This window comes from Nuphar pumila, chromosome 6 (assembly GCF_984573655.1).
Source record: "Nuphar pumila chromosome 6, dmNupPumi1.hap1.1, whole genome shotgun sequence".
Taxonomy (NCBI): domain Eukaryota; kingdom Viridiplantae; phylum Streptophyta; class Magnoliopsida; order Nymphaeales; family Nymphaeaceae; genus Nuphar; species Nuphar pumila.
In genome coordinates this window covers 7249975-7277314 of record NC_143254.1, presented here as the reverse complement: position 1 = coordinate 7277314, position 27340 = coordinate 7249975, and the positions used below count along the sequence as shown (strand labels likewise).

General features: G+C 37.7%; 1 protein-coding gene and 1 pseudogene across 7 annotated transcripts in view; one reads left to right on the top strand and one right to left on the bottom strand.

Annotated features, from left to right (window-relative positions):
- The first annotated feature begins 2029 nt into the window (after positions 1-2029).
- LOC149833797 (pathogenesis-related thaumatin-like protein 3.5 pseudogene) lies at positions 2030-3238 on the top strand (annotated as a pseudogene).
- A 1625-nt stretch (positions 3239-4863) lies between these two features.
- LOC149833796 (cryptochrome DASH, chloroplastic/mitochondrial-like) overlaps positions 4864-27340 on the bottom strand; it is a 95521-nt gene continuing 73044 nt past the window's right edge. For 2 of the 7 annotated variants that reach the window (XM_090011027.1, XM_090011029.1), the window contains 5 exons: positions 17970-18016; positions 17843-17869; positions 8014-8089; positions 7154-7299; positions 4864-5243 (listed from right to left, as the gene is read on the bottom strand). In XM_090011027.1, coding sequence (XP_089867153.1) covers positions 5154-5243; positions 7154-7299; positions 8014-8089; positions 17843-17869; positions 17970-18016 — 386 coding nt within the window. In that variant the 3' untranslated portion in view covers positions 4864-5153. Of the gene's footprint in view, positions 5244-7153; positions 7300-8013; positions 8119-17842; positions 17870-17969; positions 18017-27340 lie in introns of those variants that run through there. The other 5 variants (XR_016432712.1, XM_090011028.1, XR_016432715.1 and 2 more) reach the window with 5 other exon arrangements.

Genomic DNA, 27340 nt, shown 5'->3' with positions numbered 1-27340 from the left:
GAGATGGATGGTGGTAGAAAATCATCGCGGGTGGTGGTGATAGTGGTGGAGCTTCTCCAGTGTCTATTTTTTGGGAGGTGGGTGGTGATGGATGGTGGGGAGGGCAGTTTTGGGGATGTGGTGATGGTGGGTGGTGGTAGTGGTGGAGCTTCTCCAGTGTCGTTCATTTTTCGGGAGGTGGGTGGTGATGGATTGTGGGGAGGGTGGTTTTTGGGAGGTGGTGATGGTGGGTGGCATTGGTGAAAAATCATTGTGGGGGTGATGGTGGAGCTTCTCCGACATGGTTTTTCGAGAGGTGGGTGATGATAGGTGGTGGAGCTTCTCCGACATGGTTTTTCGAGAGGTGGGTGATGATAGGTGGTGGAGCTTCTCCAACACGGTTATTTGAGAGGTGGGTGATGGTAGGTGGTAGTGGTGGTCGTGATATGGATGGTGGTGATGGATGATGAAAAATCATTGTGTGGAGGGTATTTTTTCAGGTGGGTGGTGAGATGGATGGTGGTGATGGTGAGATAGTGGGTTGTAGTGATGGTGGTGGAGAGTGTAAATCACCATTTTTTTTTGTAATAAGCATTCCTTCACCATCTCCTTCGAGGGATGTTTCCTATAAGAAAGTGTACTTAAAAAAAAATCTCAAAGAAAGTGTCTCTTTCCTTCGGAAGCGTCTGAAAATCAATACAATTTTTTCACCTTGTATCACTTTTCCTACATCTTTCTCACCTTCAAAATTAACCTTGGGGTTTGGACAATCAAATAGCTCAACGGTTGATTGGTGCTTAGATAGCAAAACAAATGGCACCACTAAGTAGTGCATGTTGTGATGTGAACGAGTATGTTATTATACATACATCAATTCTCGAGTATTGCTTCTCATTTTCTATTAAAAAAGAACGTCGCTCATTGTCTACAATTGGACGTCTTAATTTCGTACCCACTGGTGAATTGCAAAAGTTAGCTTGTGTGTGTGACAGGTTATTTGTGGGCTAAGCATGCAAGACACGGACTCGGGTTGAATTTACGTGGCAGTTGGATCAATAGAGACGCATTTTCTTTAACTGTGGTGTCTCCGCTTAGATTGCAGAAGGAAAGACATGCACTATTGCAGGTTTGAAAAGGGATGTGTAATCCCCAAACGCAAGCGCTTTCTCTTGTAAAAGCCACTGCTAAAATAATATGGTTTATGACCAAGGGGGCTCCGCTTGTCTGGCAGGAGCAGTTAGTGCACGTCACCTTGTGTTGGGACGTTGCAAGTTCAAACCCCAAATGGTATTGTTGCATAACTGGTAAGGGTCTGCCTAATCCCAGCTTTCTCTGTAAAAAAACAATAATATGGTTTATGAACTTTGCATTATGTCACCTTTTTATGCTCTGTAGATTAAGAATATGTTTTGCTTTTCCAAAATGGAATATGTTAGTGGCTTAGAGGAAGATAATCACACGCAAGTTATCAATGTAGGCATGCAATAAAAGGATTCTAAACTTAACAGACCGTCATGCATGTGTTCACTTTAACTCGACGCGATCAAGTTGGAAAGCCCAGACTGTCGGTTTGGCGCGGTTTGATCAATGTAAGAAACTACTTCATCGATGATATTAGGATCATAAGTTGGCTAAATAGGTGTTCTGAGTGAAGTGGGATTGAACTATCCACTTGACAAGGGCTCTTAGTTCTGAACTGGTGTACTATCCAATGATACCAAGATGGTTCAAAAGTTATCCTCACTATTTTTTTGCATTGGTTTGGCCCTGTCTTGCCTGTTTTAAGTAAAAGAGAGAAGCCAAGAGAATACTATTTCCGAACATTTTGGCACCAACTTCATTCTTAAGCCCGTAGTAAAGCAGGCAATCCTGTTATCTTGATAAGTCAAACGACGGGAATGACATATCTTGATATCTAAGAATGTGTGTCGTGCAAACACTAAGAAGGGATTTCTTCACGCTGAGGCCAACCTTTCACCCTACTGCACAAAATACTTAACCCAAAGTTGTCACCTTGATCTTGTCTATACACAATCCATGGAACCTTCAAATGACCACAACCCCTCCTTCACAGTGCCGCCCATTCAGCGATCTCAAGGGTGCTGGCCGACTCATCACCATCGGCGTTATGATGGTCAGAGTTGCAGGAATTTTTGTGTTCTTGCCGGTTTTCTTCGTCGTGGTGAATGCGCTCAACTTTACCATCACCAACCACTGCTCGTACACAGTATGGCCAGGAATTCTAGCAGGTGCTGGCTCACCAGAGCTATCTTCAACTGGGTTCCAGTTAGAATCGGGTGCAAGTTACACAATTTCAGCAGCATCAGGATGGTCCGGTCGGATTTGGGCACGAACTGGTTGTGATTTTGATAGTGAAGGGAATGGTGTGTGCCAAACTGGTGACTGTGGTGGCAGCCTTGAATGCAGTGGACGTGGAGGCCGACCGCCGGTGACATTGTTTGAGATCACCTTAGGGAATGGCGAATCTGATGATTTCTACGATGTCAGCCTTGTCGATGGGTATAATCTACCAATGATTGCAGAGCCACGTGGCATGTCGGGAGGTTGCAATGTCACCGGCTGCGCAACGGATCTGAATTCAGGTAAACCGCATTGATGGCAAATCCAACAGTCATTTGTTTTTTATATTTACACGAAAAACCACCCCAAGGACAAGAGGCCTAGCCGCACTGGCTTTGGTTGCTCTACTTACGGTCACTGTCCTGATAGCATAAAATTCCATGGGCATACTCCTTGCCCCAGAGAGTCGCCACGCTTCGGCTTGAGCAAAGGGTGGTGCTCATGGGATTTTAACCTAGACCATCTGCCTAGCGGTCTAGGTCCCATCCCAGTACGCCAAACCCCTTTGGGGCTCAACAATATCAATTTGAAAATCAAATTCCACGAAAGACGAGCACTTATCTGACCAAACTTCTTTTTACTGTTCCCAACAGGTTGTCCAAAGGAGCTACAGATTGTAGATGGTGATGTGGTTGCATGTAAGAGTGCATGCAATGCTTTTGGCCTTGATGAATATTGCTGCAGTGGGAGCTTTGCAAGCCCCACACTTTGTAGGCCATCTTACTATTCTACAGTATTCAAGAGTGCATGCCCCAGGGCATATAGCTATGCATTTGATGATGGGACTAGCACTTTTACGTGCAAGGCAACGGCCTACACCATCACATTCTGCCCAACAGTTGATTGGTAACTTCCTGTTAGTCCTTTATGTTTTTATCATACACCCTCACAAATTTTATTCAATTAATAACATACATTTTTAACATCATCATCTACTTAATTGGAGTTGAATGACCTGTCCTATAGTTAACAACTCCATTTAAAACATGTCTTTATCAGTACAATTTAAAAAGAAAAAGAAAAAAAAAAGATGAAACCCCACTTTTCCAAAACATCAGTAAAAAGCCTATCTTTTTATGAAAATGTTTAGACGGCAAATATTTATAAAACAGAGGAAATTACTTTTCAGAAGAAATTCTAACAAAGATCAAATTGCGTCAGATCTTGGATTTGGATCATGTCAAATCTTGGATTCGATCACATAATTCGTGTACCCTAACTTGATTTCCAAGGAAAAAACTCGCATACATATCCTTTTTTCTGTTTACCTTGTTTTGTAAAATTAAAAGCAAATTAAACCCCTATGCATTATTTGACCATTTTTATGTAATCCAAAGTTTTGTGCTGTTTTGTTTACCAATCTTTTTGAATGAAAAACATTTTAATTATGTATTCACTGTTTTAACACATTTTTGCCATTTAGGTATTGCTAAGCATGATGGCATATCTCCAAATTTTACCCATGAAACCACCAGCATATATAGATAACCAAGGATGTATTAGTCCACCTTTAGTGCTTGTATCAGAGGCTGGCCCTGTCACGATACTATGTTCCATTATTATGATCATTCTTTTAGTCCGGTTACAGACACAAAGTATCAGATGCTGTCCCTGTCATGATACTATGTTTGTTCCATTATTATGATCATTTTTTTAGTCACAACCGTAATTGGTGGCCCACTTTCTAACTATTTGGAGCAATGCAGGTCAACGAGGTCGGGTGGTGTACTGTCCAACCATCCCCCTTCCCCTCCACATGCCAACAACAGCAACCAGCAAGAACATAACATGGTCTCTTCCTCTATGCACCAGACAATCTGCACTCATTTGCTCTTGCTTACAATCATAATCTCTATAAGCAGATTTTTTTGATCTGTGATCCCACAAATGTAAACGGACTCAATCAATGCAGTAAACATATTGACATAAAGCATCTCTCTCTCTCTCTCTCTGCGTGTACAGCATTGCAGATCATGTTCTAGATGTTTTCTCAGCAAGAAAAATCTTATAATATTGAAAATATTGGAAGCCAATATCGAGAAAATCTCAATATATTTAATATTTAAAGGAACAAAAGAAACTATGCAAATATAAAGAAAATAAAAACGAAAATCACATTAAAATTGCATTTTTCATCAAAAAAATATAAGTCAGGTTTATCATGATGCTAATCTTGATTTTCATGCTTTGGTGTGTTTGTCGCAATAAAAATGCAATAAATTTAAAGCACTGATTATTTGTGGGCCTTGTGGGAGTGTGTGTGCCTCAAGGTACCCCATGATAAAAGATCGTTAGAAAGCTTTGGAATGATTCTAGTGCCTGACACTATAGCAACTAAAATTCCTTAAATCTGTAAAGCCAAGTGCTTACTTATGGGGACCTCAATATGCTATGTAATCACGAACAGCTGCATGATGATAGAGTAGCAGGATTCAAACTCCATTGTATTTTGCAAGAAATGCAGGAAATGCTAGGTGCAATCATACAACCAACCGTGGCAGATCCCATGATTTATCAAAAACCTTGAACACAGAAAAAAAAATTCTTTTTATTTCCATATCGATGAGTCCACATTATAGCATCGTTTTTCTTCTCTCTTAGTCAACAAAAAGATCTATTGAAGGTACCAGACTCCATATCACTAGTTTGAGGTGCCCAACTTTCACTTCGTGTGAAAAGAAAATCTTGAAGAAGATCCTCCTCATGTTAAACTGTTATTAATTCATTATTTCTTTCCACCTGTTAAGGCTTGCTGTTTGGTGTTCAGACATCGCAACAAGATACACAGCTGCTGAAAGAAGATAGCACCGACATCATTTCTTTTTAGCTTTCTTTGAAATTTGGGTTTTCCTACCCCCCTTCAATGTTTTTGTCGCAGTTTTACCCTTCTTTTGCAATGTTCCCTGTAAAGTATCCTCCAACAAATGAAAACACAACTTGGTGTAATTATATCAAACCCGGTCATAGAACAGGAGAAAAAAGAGAGATATTTTCAGGACATGAGGTTATCCAACCAAAGCTATTAGTAGCCATAATCATCTCAATATAACTATATGGGGTGCTCAGCATATTATTGTTAAGATAAGTATATATATATATATACACACTTTAAGTCAACCATGATTGACTTGGACTAGCAGTTGGAAGTTAGTCCAATGGCTAGAAATCTAGCTGTTGCACTAGGTCCAATGGCTAGAAATCTAGCTGTTGGACTAGGTCCAACAGCTAGACAAACTAGCCGTTGGACCCGTGGCCCCTTTTTTATCTCTAATCTCTCCTTTCCTCCCTCTTCTCCTATAAATATGTATGTGTGCATAGTGAAAGTGAGAGAGTGATGGGTAGATTTAGGTTCTTTTTGAGTGTCACGAGTGTTTTGTAGTGAAGTTCTTTATATTTTTTAATTTCATTCTTAATGGAATTATTCATTCATAATACTTGTGTCCCATTTTTATTTCTTATAGTGAGCTGGTATTTAAATACATTATAATTCGGTTCTTGGTATTCATTTTGGAGTGCATTGGGATCCATGCCACAATTATAGCACCTGCAAGTTACTATCCAACAAGTGTAATTCACAATTTGCCAAACTCTAACCACAACACGTTACATTTTGTGCACCATCATGCTTTTCTCAACTTAATGATATGTTCTTACCATTAATCAAGAAATCCATGCATGGTGATTGCTTGCTATCCAGATACAATGCATACACCTTGACCATGCAAGTTGAGTTCAATATTTGAACTTTACGCATAAAATAGTTTACCACAATGTTAGGTAATAGCAAGACCACAAATTTGAAAATACTTTTAGATTTTGTAATTAACTATTATAGCTTGTTAGTAGTGAGCATTTGGATGCCCTTATAGCTTATGGTAACCTATGCGGCTATGCACATGGACACTTTAAACAAGCATATCTCATGTCAACAGTATGTTATGGTAACCTATGCCACATGGACACTTAAACATGTGTATCTCATGTCAACAATATGAACACACCAAGACACTTCATGGACACAGTCAAACCAGTATGGGGCACACACACACACACACACACACGTGCGTGCACGCATGCATGCATGCACACACCCACACAAAACATATTTTTCAGTATTTAAACTAAACGCCTTGAGGCTTGAAGCCATTGAAAAGGAAGGGAACTTAGTACTATGCTTCTGGTAAAATGGGTCATTCTTACCAGAACCATAGTACTATGTAAGCTACTTTAGCATAATCCAATTTGTTCCAACCTTTCAATTTAAGGCATTATTTCCTTTTTTATACTCCAATCAAGGCATGGACATCATCATTCACAGCTAGTCCTATGATTATAGTCCAAAGCAAGCACTTAACAGAGTGATGGAACAGGAAATGCACATTGGCTGCCAGTAAATTTTTGAATCACCTACAATCTGCTTTTAAAAGCACCAAAAATACAGATTTATTTCTCACACAAGTTAGGAGTTGTTCGAAATTAGAGGTCTAATATACAATGTGAATTTGATCTCCGACATGAGAAACCAGTTATTTCTGCTTACTGATGGTTCTTCAATAATAATGCATATGCATATGATTTACCATAACTTTTATTTGCAATGCCAAGGTCTAGATAAAGAATTTTTTTATTATGATGCCAGTTAGACCAATATTTGATATTCCCTGCTCATGTTTATGAGCATCAAGCTATCTCATAATCTCAGGTCAAACTGATTAGAAAATTCATAGTGATTCTTTTCCTCCAAACGATTCTGGAAGTATTTTTTAAATTCTTTATATTTTGGAAGAGATATAGTGACAATTTTGTTCCATACCGATGATTTGGTAGCCCTCCTCTTAGTTTTCCCATTGCTGGGAGTGGGATCTTCACCTTCAGTATTTTGATTTTTTTGATGTACTGATGTTTTTGGCGCCTTATCTCCCTCTTCTTCAGAGTCAAATGAGAATCCATCAAGCGTTCCTACACAAATGCGAAAAAAGTATATTAGTCTAGACAGAGAAAAAAAAGGAATATTTCAGCAAAATTTCTAAATGTTAGTTTAAAAAGACTTAAATATTTAATCATTACACCAAATTTCATTTACGCAAATATTTCAAAAAATCATGTTTTCATGTAACAAACAAAAGGTTTAGTGATAAAGAAAAATTACAAGTACAGAGAATAAAGAAGGAATCTCTCCATCCTATGAAAGGAATAAACGGATGACCAACAACATATTGCAAATAATCCTTGCATAAACTGACCAAAATCCACTCAAATGATGATACATTTGGGAACTGATTGAATGATACGAAAACAAAACAGAGACCTAATCTGTTGCAATTTTATAAGATAGGATAAACTTGCTCTCAACCATTGTATTGCATAATTCTATCTTTTGTAAAGCCACAATTATACTTCTGGATAAAAGTGACAAATAAATTAGAATGCGATATTTTAAATGACTCATGTATAGATATGAATAATAGCAAAACATACGTGGGTAATTCTTAACAACAGAACATACAAAATGTGTAACAAGTGAATGTGGTAAAACTGATTTTTAAAGACAAGTTTTTAAACATAAGCTTCTCAGAAAAGCCAGCACAAATAATTCATACTCTCAATTTCTGTTACATAATGATATCATAACCACTTAGCTATATGTACATACACATGCAAACGAGAATATACCTTCAATCATTGTCTCAGCCTCATAGGCATTTGAAAGTGGTTGCAGTTGGACAAAGTCATTCATGATAGCCTCAATCTGATGAATAAGATGGTATCCATGTTAATCTGTCATAATAATGTCACAAAACAAAAGCTGAAAGACAGTTTCATAGGTTTTCTTCCTTAAAATACAATAAAACTGCATAGGCATCATTCCTGCATGAAGACTAATTTTTAAACAGTACAAATCAAAGAACATAGATAAACCATAGATACGTAAGGACAATAGGAATTGTTCCTACACAAGGAGCTCACTATCTGCCAAAGCATAGGAAACAAGGAACATGTACCAGTCTTTGTTTTGTGGAAAGATATGGGTTCAGCCAAATATTATGCCACAAGAATATTTTAACATAATGAACAAAATTAGAAAACAAGTAAATAAGTTACCATCACAAAATTTCCTTGCAAAGTTTTTCATAAGGATTTAGCTACATTAGGTGAGAATCCCGACAATGAGACTGATGATTGGTTAAAATGAGAAGAAAATAATGTAAAAAGTTAATTTCCTCACTTTCCCCCAAAACAAAGGTCAGTGAACTTTTTCAAAGGAACTTTCTTTACCATCTCCCCAGGTGGTAATTTGAATTCACAGAAATTGTGGGGGCGACTAATCATGTGGGTTCCATGATTTCTATTTTCTAATAATGACAGTTCAGTAGAATTCCCATTTACAACCTAAGCTCTCCAGTCAAAGCCTCATCCACATGCACCCTTTAAATTGCTTCAAAAGACTGACCAAGCTGCAAGTTATAACAAGAAATTTCTAATGGAAGCAAGCCCTCAGCTTTGTTTATATAAGAATGTAAGATCAGATCTCCAATAAGTGAAGACATTAGTCAGAGCCTAAGGACAGAATCTCACCGAGAACATGAACATGCACATGCACATGCACAAGATACAAGTTCTTAAGTCAGAGAATATGAGAACTTTTTTGCTGTTACACCATGTGGCTAATCTTATGCCAAAAATAGCTGCTGATGGAGCTCAATTTACTCATTCTAGAAGTCAAAATGTGATATGGCTATAAAATTTAAAAACAAAAACAAAAAACAGATATTCATTCATGACAATAAAGTATGACTACCAATGCATAAACATTAGCAACCTAGGATATAAAATTTCATTTGCATACAGGAACTTTTGGAAACTACGAGCCACTTTGCTATCTGATAATTAAGAAACATTTGGTGCTGCTAATGATGCTAGCATACACACACACACAGAGAGATTTTTCAGATTCCTGGCACTGGTGCTCATGAGTCATGCTGTTCAGTTAGACAAGTTCATGCTCCAATCAGCTTAGCAAAATCTGTCAGAAATTAGTTATTCATTGTTAAAGTTGTATATATAGGTGTATATACATAGATATATACCTATATAATGTGCATGTATATGTATATATACATATAAATATGTATATATATATTTGTATATTGTAATAGGTAATACCTATTAGGGGTATTTTGGTCTTTTCAGTTTATCTAATAGGCTGTGCCCATTAGGGGCACTTTAGTCTTTTCTTTTCTTTTTTTACTTTTTTTTGTATTTGCTTGAAGGCATTTTGGTCAAAGACCATTAGAGACGTTGGGAGCATCCCAACGGCTCTTTGTGCTCTCTCAAGACTATATAAAGGGGCTCTCTCCCCTCGTTGATGTATACTTTTCTCAAGCACCTTAATCTCAATAAGATTTATATTATTTTATGATTTGTTTTTTCCCTTAAGTGGCTTTGTAATTGTGTTTTGTATTGACCCATAAGTGGTCATTTGTTTGTGCACATTCTTTTAAGATGGATATATATATATATATATATATATATATATATTATATTTATATGTTTAGTCAACATATGTTGACTAAAGTCAACATATGGTCTACTTCTAGCCATTGGAGGTGTCCAATGGCTAGATTTCTAGCCGTAGGAACCTCTCCAACGACTAGAAGGGGCTCTCTCTCCTTTTATTCTCTTCTTCCCTCTATAAATAAGTGGGTGTGTGCATATGTGCATTTAGAGTGTATGAATAGTTTATTTTTTGTTATTTCTATGATGAATATGTATTCAAATAAAATTGTTTATTTTTTAAGTCTTGTGTTCTATTGTTATTTCTATGATGAATATGTATTCAAATACATTGTATTTGTTGGTTCTTGATCCATTCTGGAGCACATCGGGATTCGTGTCATTCTCATGACATGGTATCAGAGTTTGGCATCTGACATGGTATCAAAGTTTGGCATCTTGGTATCTTAGATGTGTTTGTTCCTCTAAAGAAAACTCTTAATTGATGAATGAATTGGACTCAATGATCTCTCATTCTGGTATGTGTTTTATATTTGGTAAAGTGTCTACGATAAAATTTCAAATTTTATTTTTAGTATGTTATGTGAACAAATTGAACGTGTTTTTCAAATTAATTGAAATTTAAGCTTTCTTTTAAATCTCCTTTTAAATGTATTATTGTTTTGTTGGCTCTTGTATTAGCATGTTGATTTGAAGTATATTTTGAGTATGCTAGTACTTTTGTTTTAACAAAACATGTTAAAAAATATATAATAAGTAAATATGTGATTTCTTAAGGATTTTAAAATTATGATTACATGTTTCTTACTTTGGTGTATCCTTAGACACTTGTTGTGTTTGTCCGTTTAGAGTTTTAGTGGATACTTTTGTTTTATCCTATCATCAATAAAATATATTTTTTTGTGTTAACCACCTTAGGTGGATTTAGTGTGTGAGTCCATCTTGTGGCTTGTGTATGTTCTTTTGATGCATTGGTGGAACTGTTTGAGTGCCCACTTTGTTGATTTGGTGAACATCTTCGAGAAACCTTGTTTCATTTCATATTAAAACTTTTTTTTTTTTAAATCCTTGTTAAGTCTTAAGTAACTTATGTGTTGTGCCTATTGATGATTTATTAACTTGGGTACTTATGCCCTCTTGCAACTCTTAGTGATTTCTTTCTTGATATTTTATATCATGATTCTTAGAGACTTTACACTTGTTAAAAAAATTCTTGTATAACATGTGACTTCGTTATTAGAGAAAATTATGTATTAAACATCTATATGAAAGATCTCCATGAATCTCTACATATGTACCTTTATTGTCTCATAGTAGACTTATGATTTAGATTAAGCTTTTTAAAACTATTATTTTTCTCCTTTTTATTGGATCTTTGTGCCTTGGTGCACATGTCCCTTAATTGGCGAATTTATGAGGTAATCTAAAAATGTCATCTTCTCTGTGTTGATTGCTTGCTTATTCAAATTTGTAAAAAATAGTCAGGTATTGCATATAATTGCATCAATTGACATATTGTTGTGCATATGATTGCACTATATTCATGCTAAGGTTTTTCATCTACCTTTATTGAATTTGATTTGAAATTTGTTTTTTTAAATCGATTATTTGATATGAACTCACCCTATTTAGAAATTGATTTTCATAAGTATTTATTGCCTTCTTATGGCATTGATTTTTGTCCATCACAGAATTTTATATGATGCATCATCTCTCTTGGCCTTGTTGTTGGGTCAAGGTTAGCCATTGAAGTGAGTTATGTGTGCACCTCAAATCATCTTATCAATCTGCAATTATCAAAGTTTATAAGTGTACAGTCTTGGATCTGATTGATAGTTGATTGGCCTCTGAATCAATATATGCTTTTGTTAATTCAGAAATTTTTTTGGGGTGAGTTATGTGCACCTCGTTTTATGTCAGTTTAGATTGCCAACTTATGGTTTGGCTCTAATTGACAGTTGTTTGATCTCTGAATTTGAGTGTGGTGTTTCACTCATTTGTTGTATAGTCATTATTATTAATAGATGCTTACAACTGTTTATTTGTGATGGTTATCTATTTTTGAAACCATGGTGTTTCGAAAGATGGTTAAAATTGATATTTTTATTGATAACATTATTATGTTTTCATTACAAGCTTTCTTACCTTGAGTGTCTTTTCTTTTTTATGCCTCTTATCTAAGTGTCATTATATGTAGATAAGAGATGTTTGCTCACACTTTCGTGTGTGTTTTTAGCCCTTTATTGGCATTGAGATTATACTCTTGATCTAGTCGCTGACATACTTGATCTTTTAGTGTCATTATATGTAGACAAGAAATACTTATTCACACCTTTGTGCATGATTTTAGCCCATTGTTGACATTATACTCTTGATCTAATCGTTGATATATTTGATTTTTGAGTGTCATTATACGTAGACAAGAGATGTTTATTCACACCTTCGTATGTGATTTTAGCCCTTCGTTGGCATTGCGTTCTTGTTCTAGTCGCTGATACACTTACTTTTAAGTATCATTATATGTAGACAAGAGATGTTTATAGACACCTTCGTGTGTGTCTTTAGCCCTTTAGTGACATGATGATTATGATCTTGTTCTAGTCGTTAATATACTTGATGTTTGAAGATTGGAGGCCTAGGAGGTGATTGCTTGTGGTGGTTAAACTAGTGTTTCAATTTGCAAAATTCATTCATTATGATGTATAAGATTTTTTAAAATCTCTTCGTATTTTTTCTAAACTCGTTTGCTCTTTTATGAGAAATGGTTGTTGAAATATTTTCATGCATTTTGCATTGTATATGATTTAGTTGCATGAGTTATTCCATGATTAATTGTTTTACAAAATTTGCATAAGGTTACGTTTTTCCAAGCATATATTCAATAAAAAAATATATATTCTTTTTTACTTTTGTTGCCCTTTGTTGGATCTTTGCATTGTCCCACAGTGGACTTGTGCTTATGCACTTTTTGTGGTTGTATTATGCCTTTGTGTGTTTGTGTTGTCCGTGCTTAGACTTGTATGTACTTTTGCACTTTGTTTTTGTAATTTTGTATATTTCATTACACATTTTTCTAAGCATTTCATTAGTGAAAATCTCTTATGTGTATGCCCATAGTGGCTATTGTGTGTGTTTGACACTTGATATTATCTTTTGAAAATTTAATGTTTCTTTAATACTTGTCTTTCATGTCTTCCGCTCTTGTGATTTTAACTGCATGATTGATATTACTTTAAAAAATGTAACTGATCTTTGAAGTTAATGACTATTCAAAATCAATTCTTACTTTTAATTATTGTGAAAATGTCAAATTGAATTATTAAATATTTTCTACACATTGTATGTTTGTGTGCTTGGCCATCCTCTCTCCATAATTTATATAAGTATAGTTATTTCGTGTTAGATTGCTCTTGTTAGATCTTCTTGCACGTTTCTTTTAAAGCATTGGTGATATTGAAGATCCTTTGTGTAATAGAACGTATGATTGAACACCCTTTAAAGAAGCACCAAATAGATGAACTTTATAAAGTCTAATGAAGACATTTTATGTAATGGGGTTCTTCTTTGTAATTTCAAACTTACAGTGAGTCAGTGTAAGTTTGAAGGGGGGTGTTAAGATGGATGTATTCTTTTGTACATATATACATATGTATATATATATATAATATTTATATATATATAAACATATATTATTTTTATATATTTAGTCAACATATGTTGACTAAAGTCAATATATGGTTGACTACTAGCAGTTGGAGAAGGTGTCCAACGGCTAGATTTCTAGCGGTTGGAACCTCTCCAACGATTAGAAGGGGCTCTCTCTCCTCTTTTTCTCTTCTCCCCTCTATAAATAAGTGGGTGTGTGCATATGTGAGTTTAGAGAGAGTGTATAAATAGTTTTTAATGTATTGAGTGTTTTGAGTGATTGTAGTGAGGCTCTTTGTAATTTTGCATTTCTTTTGTATTATTTGAATTTCATTCTTAGTGAAATTGTTTATTTTTTAAGTCTTGTGTTCCATTGTTATTTTTATGATGAATATGTATTCAAATACATTGTATTTGTTGGTTCTTGATCCATTCCGGAGCGCATCAGGATTCACGTCATTATCATGACACATTCTTGTATGTTTGTAAGCCCATAAGAGGCATCTAATGCACTTTTTGTTTCATTACATTCATGTTGCATGATTCTGGCACAATATATCCCTGGCTTCACTCATGTTTGATGGTTACCAACTTATGTAGAAAATAACTGAGTATGGCAATTTAAAAGATAAATATCACTAGTTCTTGTTCTTGTTCTTGTTTATTGTAATTCAAATACATCATTGCACTGCAAGAAACACCTAGATATGTATTGCAAAACAAACCATATTCAGGCAGCACATTAAGGGCATGTTGCTTTGGTCGCAGGTGGGGGGTGGATGAATAATCACAGCTGAGAAAGCAGAAGCTGTGATTGTTGGTCACAAGGTCAATCTTGTTACCAACTTTTACAAGATTCAAGTCAGAAAAAATTACAGCTGGAAATCACAATCACTGTGTAATTTTCTCATGGTTCACTAACTTTGAGAAAGTGTTGTGATTATGGTTTACAATCACAGGATCTAGAGAAAATCCAAGAATCACAGGACATTGCAGACATGCCCTAAGCATGCTTATATAGGCTACTATTTCATTCCATCCATGTGTAGTTTCTTTAGCGTTCCATTACTCCACCATATATTTGAATGAACTTGGAACTACTTTATGAAGCTTTTATCCTATCTTGCTTTCAGTTCATGACCAAACTCTTGATGATTCATTTGGGGTTTTAAGATGTGGTGTAATATGTAAAAGCAAACTAGAAAGGGATATTTTTATCATTTTTCATTCTTGTACTATTTGTTTATGTTTTAGTTGTTTACAAGTATATTTTACAATCAGATCCTTACCGGTATACGATATGGCATATATCGCCTGGCATGCTTCACCCATCATTATCAAGAGCTAGCTTCTCTTAATCTTTCAAATTCCACCGAGATTTTTTCAACATGTTCATAAGCAAGCTGAACCCAAAAGACAAGTGCACCAAATAGAAGACCCCCAACCAGATGAATCAATAGAAAAAGAATACACTAATAGAGGAACAATCTACCTGTATTTGAAGAACCTGCCAAACCCCATGCCAAAGACGAGTGTAAAAAAATCAACTTAGTCCAGCCAAGGAGGGAATTAGGAAGAGCCATCCATCTCACAATCATACCAAAACCTTTTCTGCTGGGATGAATAATGTTGCATTTCGGTGAATTCTTGATTAACTTGAAAATCCAAAAGATTGGAAGCCTCCTCGCTTTAAACAGAGCTAAAATCTTCTATTTCAAATCCTTAATATGGACAGCTAACGTGTGGAAATCAGATGCCTGATTTATGTGTAAGGTGTTTCTTTCAGATAAACCCCAGAAGTGATACAAAGGGAAGTAATATCTAATCATACTTGCCCCACTCAAGGAGTTTTATTGAGACATCTCGAGAATCAGCATAGAGCTTAAAAACTGAAGTATTGAGTGGAGATTATCTTCCCTAGAATGATTATGAACCTAAAATTAACCATCAGTGTCATAACCTACCAGCCATGAGACCTAATCAGCAATTTCAGTAAAAAAGATAAAAATTTGAATCTAATCATGAGACCTCTAAGCAAATGTGGATGTTGTTAATTTGTATGGTTCTTATATATATAGGATATTTATGTATTCCTTTTTTTTCTTTTATTTTTTATTTTTTTTGTAATAGGTCAGCCCATTAGGGGCATTTTACTATTTTTATGTTTTTTATTTTCTAGCCATTGGGACTAGCCCAACAGCTAGTTGGAGTAGACCTCATGTTCCTTCTCTCTAATATATATACATATATATACACATATATATATGGGATCTCTCTCATATATCATGTAAGCTTCTCTTAAGCCTTTTACTAATAAAATTGATTTATTTTTTATGTGATTCTTAGCTTTTTAGTGGCTTGTGTTGGTGAATATCTTATGTTCTTTGTATTTTCCCTTGATGGCTATTATGTATTGCCTGTTGTGGCCTTGTATTTGTGCACATCTCTCATTGTTTTGTACTATTTTGTATTGTGCACATACCTATTGTATTTCATTACAGATGTAATCCTAAAAGCCAAGCAAGGAAACAAAAAATTAAGTCTTCATGTCCTACATTATAAGAGAAGAGTTGTATTTACAATTACAACAAATCAAAAAGATCAAATAAAATTTGGATGAATACAATAACAGGATAATTGATTTAAAGAATGAGAGCATGTACTCAATAAATAACAGGTTAAGAGGAAAGACAGGCCTCATTTGGATGACACCGGAAACCTGGTTTTCAACTGTGCTTTCCACGAAAATCCAGTTTTTAGGCATGAACCAGGTTCTGACATTGTTTAAATGACGACAGAACTTAGTTTCATAAACCAGGATTTGCACAAAAAATTGGTTATGAAAACCCATAAAAAGTGGGTTTTTTCAATTTAAAACCCAGTTTATCAAGTTGTATCTCTCAACCGACTTCACGCACAACCCCTCCACTCTCTTCTACAAACAGCTACTTTCTGGCCATTTTTTGGCCAAAACGGTTGCCAGAAACTGACTAGATGGTACCAGACAACACAGACAGCCCCGTCCTAAACATTTCCCAGCCAAAAAATGGTCAAAAATGGCGGAAAGTTGGAAACAAAGGCCAAGACCATGAATTTCCAGTCATCCACTGGCTAATTGGTGCCTTCAGGTGCAGACAGTACCAAGGCAGTTGCTTTATGGCTGGCGGTTCGCTGAAAAACGACCAAAAGCTTTTCATTTTTTGTGGTTTATTTTATTGTTGTTTCCCAACCATTGATCAGAAAACAGCTGAAGTGCTGCCCTTCACCATGAACATCACTTTCTGACCACTGATGGCCAGTAACACCTAAAAGTTGGAAAAAATAAAAGCTCTATTTTACTGGGGTTTTGTCATCCAAATAGAGTTTTAAACCGGGTTTTGGTAAAACCGGATTTTAAGCAAAACACCCGGGTTTTGAAACCTCAGTTTTAGCTCTTGTCATCCAAATAAGCGCTTCTGATTTTCCCTCAAACTGATGTTATCTATTCTTGTCAAACCCATAAAAGGGTAAATGGAAACAGTTCAGAAATCTAACAGTTCTTGAATAGGAAAGTGGTCATTAGTAATGGGATTTCAGTGAGCATCAGCATATAAACTTTTCTAAGAGGATGATAAGATCACAAGAAAGCATCTTCACATTCATGAGCTTGTTTTCAAGTTATGTTACCTTGACACTTCTGGATGCCCAAGGTGTCCATATCCGACACTTCTGGATACCAACACTGACACTTCTAAACACTACATTTTTTAAATGTAAAAGTGTCCAAGAACAATGGACACCCGATGTCGCTTTTCCAATACTTTTGAGTGACTTAGACATGAAGTGTCTGATGTCAAATACTTCATGTCTACCTTAATTAAATCATATTTTCTCTTATTTTATACCTGAAAGCGCCGAAGAGTCAAACTTAGTCATGAACATTGCCCATCAGCCCCACTTAAGAGCTGACTCTCCTCCCTTTCACAATTTCGATGCATATTAAACTATGTGGTGCTACATACAGGGGAGGGAGAACCAAGACTGTCTCCCTCTCTTTTTTTGAAATAGTTGGTTTTACTCTTAATATAGTTCTGTCCACATATCTAGTTTGTCAAGGTCCGCCATGTCTGACACCGACACCCATGGCGGTGTCCAAGTAACATAGTTTTCAAGTAAACAAAACAACCACCATGAGGCAATTTCTGAAAAAATGAAAGATATGAAGTTGAGGATCAGTTATCAATGGAATTAGAAATACATAACTCGATGTGAATTAACATATATCAGGACATAAAATGCCACGGGGATTTGGATCCTGTTTGCAACTACAAAGAAGGATATGGTAGGTAACCAGTGGACAAACCTTTGCTTCTGCCTGACCAAAATTGACCTGGTGGAAAGATATTTACATTATTTTCTATCAATCAGAAATATCTATGATGATCTGAAAGTGAATCAAATCTTTATTTGCAGTAGGATAAATTACGTACAATGCAAAATGTTCTGGAAGGAACTATTCTCGTTTTGTATATTGTTCCTGAGAGACAAAAAAATGGAGATGTAGGTAATGTTCCACATATACCCAAAATTAATGGGCATGTACAAAAACTTTCAAATATAATCAGTAGGAAAGAACATACAGAAAAAGAATACGTAGGTTCAATGGAAGCACAATTCATCATGAATTGAGGTGTTAGTGACTCATTTGTGTTATATTAGTGTATTCTACTCCGGGCTTACTATCAAAGGAGGCTGTAGTCTGTAGATATTGCAAGAAAATCATGAAGAATTTTCGTAAAGATTAAAGATTATGCAACCTTGCCAACAAATTGGGATCCCAAAAAATGATCAAAGCAAAATAGAAGGTTACTGGTCACTATAAAATAGTCATCGCCGAGATCTCTCCTCGCCGGAGCCCCCTTATCACATCTGAGCCCTCCCGTCTCTCACTCCCATCTCTCTCTCACGCTGGCACACCCGACATCGGTTTCTTCCCCGTCTCCCTGCACCTCGTCGGACGCTCGCCGGTAAGTCCTATCCCAGCTCTCCCTCTCTCGCTTGTTTCCCTCTTCTCCTGTTTTCTCAGAGGACAGTAGCAGTCGCTGGCTGTTGCTGTGGTATTTGGGTGGCTGACCAGGTGGGGCGGCTGAAGACACCACCCACCTTCCTCCCTGTTTCCTTTTCTCGCCGGCAACCCAGAGCCACCAGCAGCGGTGGCTCTGACTTGCCAGGAGAGAAGGTGTTTAGCACCCTCTCATTTCTCCTATCTGACAAAATGGAGGGGCCGAGCCAGAAGAGAGGGTGCTTGATGCCTCTCCCTCCTGCCCCTCTGGCCAAATGGAGGGTAGGCGCCACCTGCGCCTGCCTCCTTTTTCTTGTAAGGCAGACTGAGTTAGGCAACAACCCCCCCCCCCCCCCCCTCGTCTGTCTCTCTTCCTCTCGCTTGGGTTGGTCGGATGGGGCCGAGCCACCTCCACTCAACACTCGCCCCTTTTTTTCCCTGTTCTTGTCGGCCAACCAGAGCCACCACTCTCTGGCTCACCGAGAGAGGATGCCTATCACCCTCTTTGTTTTGTTTATGACAGAAAAGGGTCAGCAGGAGCCAGAGGCTGCTGCTGTCTTTCTTTTTCTGGCGACTGAAGGGAACCCACTCCCTCCCCTCTGCCATCACTTGTGCGGTCGGGAGGCCAGCACCACCTGGGCAGTGGTTCTATTCCACCTCCCCATGCAGCGGCAACAGGGCTGCTGTTGTGCCTTGTTTCTGCCCGGGTCGGTTGTCGACCAAGTCCAAACCTGTCTTGGACTGAAACTGGGTTCAGGTTTGACCCCTGCGACACAACCATCGCATATTCTATTAATATAAGATATTAACACTTTTACATCATGCAACACCATAAAATATATTTTAAGGCATCATGTATGCGCAACAGAATGAGACACGCTTACCAAGGCGTGAGCCTTTAAAAACCTACGCTCGGAATCATCAGAGATTCAAACCATCTTCGAGGTAGGAAAATTTTTCATATGAGAATAAATGTCAAAATACTTCTAACCTATACGTATTATATTATATATATATATGGCTTTAACTCAAGGATGCAGTTTTATGTATTCATATCCATTTTAAATTATGTCATTTACTTTGCCATCGTACTTTAATGTGCACATGCTCCAACTTTCTGTAATTTATTTAGCTCTATGTGTGGTTTCATACATCAAGTTTTGCTTTATGTCATTTACTTTGCCACCACGCTATAATGTGCACAGACTCTTATGTAATTTATTTAACCCAATGTACGGTTTCATACACCGGGCATCGCTTACACAATTTATTTAGTCCGAGGTACAGTTTTGTACACCAAGCATCGCTTACGCAATTTATTTAGCCCGATGTGAGGTTTCACACATCGATCCTTACTCCATGTCATTTACTTTGCCGTCGCGCTGTAATGTGCACAGGCTTATGCTTTACTATATATGTATTCTATACGTAGAAAGGAGCAGCCACCTGTGTAGAGAGAGAGAGAGACGGCTGCACAGAAAAACTCAATATCTTAATCTTGATTAGGGCTTCTCTCTATATTAAATAGAGAGAGGCAACAAAGAGAAATTACATCTAAATCCTTATAAGAGTAAAATTTCAGAAAACCTCTAATATAAGAGAACTTAACATAAAACCACCTATTCTCAACACTCCCCCTCAAGCTGGAGCATAGATATCAATCATGCTCAGCTTGTCACAACATTTGGAGAAATTTGGCCTAGCAAGAGGCTTTGTAAACATATCTGCAACTTGGTCTTCCGACTTTAGGTATTTTGTAGTGATATGACCAGCTTGAATCATATCTCTTACATAGTGGCAATCAACCTCAATGTGCTTTGTTCTCTCATGAAAGACAGGATTGTTTGCTATATATGTTGCCGCTTTGTTATCGCACATCATGGTCATTGGAGAGGAAACCTTCACCTGAAGATCATGAAGAACAGTGCGAACCCATATCAATTCAGCAGTTGTTTGGGCCATAGCCCGATATTCTGATTCTACACTCGACCTGGAAACCACATTTTGTTTCTTCTCCATGAAATTAAGTTATCTCCCAAAAACACACAGAATCCTATGGTAGACTTTCTATCTACTACAGATCCAGCATAGTCAGCATCAGAATAGGCTACTATCTCCAGAGTTCCACCTTTCCTGAACAATAACCCCTTTCCAGGAGAAGATTTTAAATATCTGATAATCATTATGGCTGTATTCCAGTGTACCTCAGTTGGTTTGTCCATAAACTGGCTAACTTTGCTTACTGCTAAAGCAATATCTGGTCTGGTCACAGTTACATATAATAACTTTCCTACTAGGGAGCGATAGCTTTTGCTATCAACTGGTTTTGACCCTTCTTCAAACAATTGAACTTTATGGTCCATGGGAATATTTGCTGGTTTAGCTCCCAACATGCCCGTTTCCTTTAATAAGTCAAAAACATACTTCCGTTGAGACAAAACCATCCCTTCACGGCTTCTAGCAACTTCTATACCCAGAAAATACCTGAGTGAACCAAGAAATTTGTAACAAAGTGTTTTTGAAGATGAGCCTTTGTGGCTTCAATAGCTTTTGTTAAATATGTATATGTAAATGGATATATTTCATATACTGTATTGTACCACTGTACTGTATTGTACCACTTGTACAGCATATTGTACTGTATTGTACCACTGTACTGTATTGTACCACTTGTACAGCATATAAATATCAATGGAAAGGGGAGAAGATCCTATTGCCGCACAACATTTTTTTTTCTCTCTTCCCTCTTACCTCTCTCTCTATCTCTTGCTACGATAGTAAGGTGACTCCCACATCTGATTTCTCACATGGTATCAGAGCCAAGGGCGTGGTAATCACGATCATCTGGAAGGCCCCTAAGGACCTTGACGTGCGTTTTTGGGCGTTCTCAAGGAAAGTGTTTTTTCCATCTTTTCTCTGTTGTTTCTCCGTTGAATCACTATATTTCGACGTCGTTTCTTCATTTCCCCATATCGTGCATCTTTTCCTTCTTACATATTCTGTTATCCCCAATTTTATCAACCCTAATTTCTGTTTTCCCCAAATTTGGGAACCCTCATTTCTCAAAAGTGCCTCTTTTCTCAAACTTCTTGTGATTTCTTATCTATTTCTTGCAATATAGTTGATAAATCGTACATTCTGCACGATTAACTGAAAAATCGTGATTTCCAAAACTCAAAAATTTCTGTCCGTACGGTTCTATCCGTACAACCTACGAATTTCTGTCGTGATGTTTGATTCATCCTTGATCTTCTTCCTTATGGATTCTAAAATCAGCCCTGGATTTCTTTCTCAACTTGTTTCTCACAAATTAACTCATGATAACTACTTACTTTGGAAACGCCAAATTCTGCCGTTTATCCGAAGTCATGGTCTTTCCGGGCATCTGGATGAGGGATCACCCGCCCCACCTATGACTATTACGCAAGAGGTAACTGGTAATGATGGGAAGGTGAGTTGCATTGCTATTCCAAATCCTGCGTATGATGTTTGGTTTCAGAAGGACCAATCTGTGGTTGCCTATTTGACTGCCACGTTATCTGATCGTATATTACAAACTATCTCTGACCATTTTACTGCTGCAGAACTATGGAGACATCTTGCTCACTCTTATTCACAGGTTTCTGAATCACGTGCACTTCAACTGAAATAGCAGTTCCAATCTATGCGAAAGGGAACTAAGACCATTACTGAATTTCTAGGGGATATCAAAATTATCATTGATCAGTTGGCCGCTATTGGATATCCTGTTTCTGACAGAGATGTTGTTCAGCAGGTATTGGGAAGCCTTGGGCCCCAATATCGTATGTTTTGCACTGCATTACAGGTTGCCTCTACACTTCCATGCTTTGAGGATTTACAAGCCAAACTCCTACAGTATGAAGTTAGTTTGACTCAAGATCATCTTATTGATGATCCTCATCCTGTCATGTTTACATCTGGGTCTACCTCATTTCGTCCACCTGCTGCTCATATGGGCCGTGGAGGACTCCTTCCTACTCCTACTGCTCCACCTGCCACTAGAGGTACCTGTGTCCCTACTTGCTTCCATTGCAACAAGCGTGGCCATGTGAAAGCAGATTGTTGGCACAACCCACAGAATCGCAACAAGGCAGGGAGGCCAGGACCAAGAGCTGGACAGATGAATGTTAGACAGTTTCAGGGGCAGCCGCAGGGAAATTTTCGAGCGCATCAGGGTACTGATCAGGGACAGAGTGCAGGGTTGCCACATGATGTGCAACAAATTCTGATGACTGCATTTAACAACATGAATTTGCGTCAGAATGATGATGGAGTTTGGTATATTGATTCTGGAGCAGTCGCACATGTTACTTCTGATGCAGGTAAACTTTCCAACATGGTTCCTTATATTGGCACTGGCACTATTGTCACGGGAGATGGTTCCCACCACCCTATTTCTCATACTGGAAATGCATCTCTCTTTGTCACAATCTACACTACCATTGAAAAATGTCTTACTCACTCCTGCCATTGAGAAAAACATTTTATCTGTTTCTAAATTGGTTGATGAAACAAATTCATCCATGGAATTTACTCCGTCTTCTGTTTGTCTTAAGGACCTTCGAACCAAGAAGATGCTCGCTAAGGGTGAACGACGCGGAAACATGTACGTCTTCGAAGCAGCCCCCGGGACTTTGAAGACGTCATCTACCGTGACTCCATCTTTTCCTGCTTATTTGAGTCAGTCTTCTTCTGTTATGCAAAGTAATAAGGCAGTTTCTTGGCATCGTCGGTTAGGTCATTGTAGTCAAGGGTTCCTTGACAAATTGTCTTCTCAGGGTTTTATTCCCAAAGTCAAATTAGATCATAAGTGTCCTAGTTGTAATGTCTGCAAGAGTCATGTACTTCCCTTTCAAAGTATCAATAAAAGAGCTTCCAAGCCATTTGAAATTATTCACTCTGATGTTTGGGGCCCAGCTCCTGTTTCATCTCTATCTGGCTCTCGTTATTATGTGTTATTTCTTGACTCTTTCACTCGTTACACTTGGATTTACTTTATGAAATCTAAATCTGAAGTGTTCAAACTTTTCAAACAATTCCATGCTCTTGTTCAGAACCTTTTCAATTCAAATATCACTTATTTCCAGTGTGATGGTGGTGGAGAATACATATCTCATGATTTTAGTGAATATTTAAAGGACCATGGCATCATACGTAACTCCTCTTGTTCTTACACTCCACAACAGAATGGAGTAGCAGAACGTAAGCATCGGCATATTGTTGAAACCGCGTTAAGTATGATGCACAATATTGATATTTCTTTCTCTCTTTGGACTGAGGCCTTTCACACTGCAGTGCATATCATTAACAGGTTGCCTATGGAATTATTAGGAGATCAGTCTCCTTATTATTTGCTTCACGGTTCTCACCCTTCTTATGATGATTTGCATGCTTTCGGATGCATTTGTTATGCCCATGTGGATCATTCTTTACGTAACAAGTTTCAGGACAGAGCAGTTCAGTGCAGATTTCTGGGATATGCCGATGGGTATAAAGGATATAGATGTTATGATCCTATTTTGGGTAAGATTAAGGTGTCTAGAAATGTTGTTTTTGATGATGACCATTTCAGCACTTGTGATACTTCTCAGGTATATGAGCAAACTACTTATGATCCATGGCTTTGTGATACTTTGCTATATCACTCTATCAGAGATCCTGTTGTTGATGAACCAATTCAGTTTGAAGCAGACAACTCCATCATCCAGGATGCACCTTCACGGTTTTCAGGTTTGGTTTATGCCCGTCGAGGAGCCCCTCCAACTCCATCTCACGAGGCTCCCCCTCTTCGACGATCCACACGTGAAAGGCATCCTATCCATCGTTGGGTTAGTTACAACAATTTTTCTCTTGACTTTCAGTTGTTTCTAACCAATGTGGCCAAAGAGAAAGAGCCGTCTACTTTCCATCAGGCAGCCCATTCTCGAGCTTGGGTTGAAGCTATGAACGAAGAAATGGCAGCACTTCATGAATGTCATACATGAGATATTGTTCCTCGACCTGTTGATAGAAATGTTGTTGGTTCCAAATGGGTTTACAAGATCAAGCGTAAACCAGATGGTAGCATTGAAAGATATAAAGCTCGCCTTGTTGCACGCGGATTCACACAACAATATGGGCAAGATTATGAGGAAACTTTTAGCCCTGTTGTCAAAATTGGCACCATTCGTGTGATCCTCACTTTGGCACTTCAGCATGGTTGGTCTCTTAGCCAGTTGGATGTCAAGAATGCGTTCCTACATGGGGACTTGAAGGAAGAGGTGTATATGGAGCAACCTCCTGGATATAGTGAACATGATGCGGCTACATGGGTTTGTAAATTGAGAAGGTCTCTTTATGGTTTAAAACAGGCATCTCGGTCTTGGTTTGAGAGTTTCTCCATGGAAATTCAGCAGCATGGCTTTTCTAAGAGTATACTTGATCATTCTTTATTTATGTATAAGAATGATCATGTTACTACTTGGGTTCTTATATATGTTGATGACATCATTATCACTGGGAGTGATGATGCACATATTGCCTTGGTCAAGTCTTTACTCATGGCCAAATTTAAGATGGACTTAGGCCCATTGCGATACTTCTTGGGAGTTGAAGTCGATAGGCAAGATGATCGACTCACTCTAAGTCAACACAAGTATACTCTTGACATTCTTCACACCACTGGTATGATTAATTGTAAACCTCTCAGCACCCCATCTGTCTTAAATCATAAGTTTAGTGCAAAAGAAGGCCAATTATATCATGATTCCACTTTATATCGCCGCATTGTTGGTATGTTGCAATATCTTACATTTACAAGACTTGACATTGCTTATGCTGTAAATCAAGCATCTCAGTTTATGCATGCTCCCACTGATTGTCATATGGAATGTATTAAGCGTATTCTCAGATATCTGAAAGGGACTATTGGAGATGGATTGCTCTATCACAAAGATGAAAGCTTCACTACAGGACACTGTTTACTTACATATTGTGATGCAGATTGGGGTGGGGACCCTGATGAGCGTAGGTCGGTTTCAGGATATTGTGTTTTCATTGGCCCAAATATTGTCACTTGGAGTAGTAAGAAACAAAAGGTCATTGCTAAATCCAGCACTGAGGCAGAGTACAGGGCAATGGCAGCAGGGACAGCTGATGTCACTTGGGTACGGCATCTTCTTCAAGAGTTGAATGAACCCATCTCTTCCTCTCTGCTTTTATGTGATAATCAAAGTGCCATTAATATTTCTTTTAACCCTATTCATCATTGTCGCACGAAGCACATTGAGATTGATCAGCATTTTGTTAGACAAAAGATTGAAACAGAAGAAATTGAGGCTTCGTATGTCAGATCAGAAGACCAAGTGGCAGACATCTTCACCAAAGGATTGGTTAGTCATCAATTTTGGTTACTTAAGGGCAAGTTGAGCATGATTGAAGATCATCCTCAACTTGAGGGAGGCTGTTAAATATGTATATGTAAATGGATATATTTCATGTACTGTATTGTACCACTGTACTGTATTGTACCACTGTACTGTATTGTACCACTTGTACAGCATATAAATATCAATGGAAAGGGGAGAAGATCCTATTGCCGCCCAACATTTTTTTTTCTCTCTTCCCTCTTACCTCTCTCTCTATCTCTTGCTACGATAGTAAGGTGACTCCCACATCTGATTTCTCACAGCTTTCACATCATCTCCTGTAAGAATGATGTCATCCACATATACCACCATAACAACTATGCCAGAGCTAGTTTTCTTTATAAAAAGTGTATGATCTGCTGCTGATCTATTAAAGCCAAAGCTTGACATCACGTCAAACAACTTTTGAAACCATGCACGAGGACTTTGTTTCAAGCCATAAATCGCCTTTCTCAATCTGTACACCTTCTGACAATCCCCCTCAACCTCGAATCCTGGAGGTTGTTGCATGTAAACAGTCTCAGATAGATCCCCATATAGAAATGCATTTTTCACATCTAATTGACACAAGCTCCAACCATGCTGAACAACTACTGAGAGAACAAGACGGATGGTACCCATCCGTGCAACAGGAGAAAAAGTTTCAAAGAAGTCAATTCCGTATGTCTGAGTATACCCTTTCGCGACTAATCTGGCCTTGTACCTTTCAATAGAACCATCGATTTGTACTTTATTGTATATACCCATTTACATCCAACAATGTCAGCATCTGCTGGAGAATCAACTAGATCCCAGGTATGCTGAGATACTAAAGCTGTCATTTCTTCTTGCATAGCCAACTTCCAGCGAGTATCAAGTTTTGCCTGTTGATAGTTCAGAGGAATAGTTTCAGCAGATAAGGCTGAGATAAACGACTTCATCTGATGTCCAATTCTGGCATGGGAGACAAAGTGAGATATGGGATATAAGGTACATTGTCTTGTCCCCTTTCGTAGAGCAATAGGCCTGTTATCATCATCCTGAAGAGCACAATTGTCAGTAGAACTTACCTTAGGAGAAGAAGAAGATGAAGGCTCTTGCGGAAGTGGAGCTCTACGCACATATACCAATGGTGGATTATTAAATCTGGAAGAGGATGAAGTTTGGTTTGGTAATGAGGGCACAGATTCCAAAGGAAAAGGAGGTATAGGTAATGGAAAAGACTCAGTTGGATCAACCTGCAGCGGGGAACCGAAAATAGAGTAATATGGAGAGGATTCTAGGAAAGATACATCCGCACTGACATACTCTCGGCGAGAAATAGGATAATAACATCGATAGCCCTTTTGATTTTTGGGATAACCGATAAATATGCATTTTGTAGCTTGAGCGG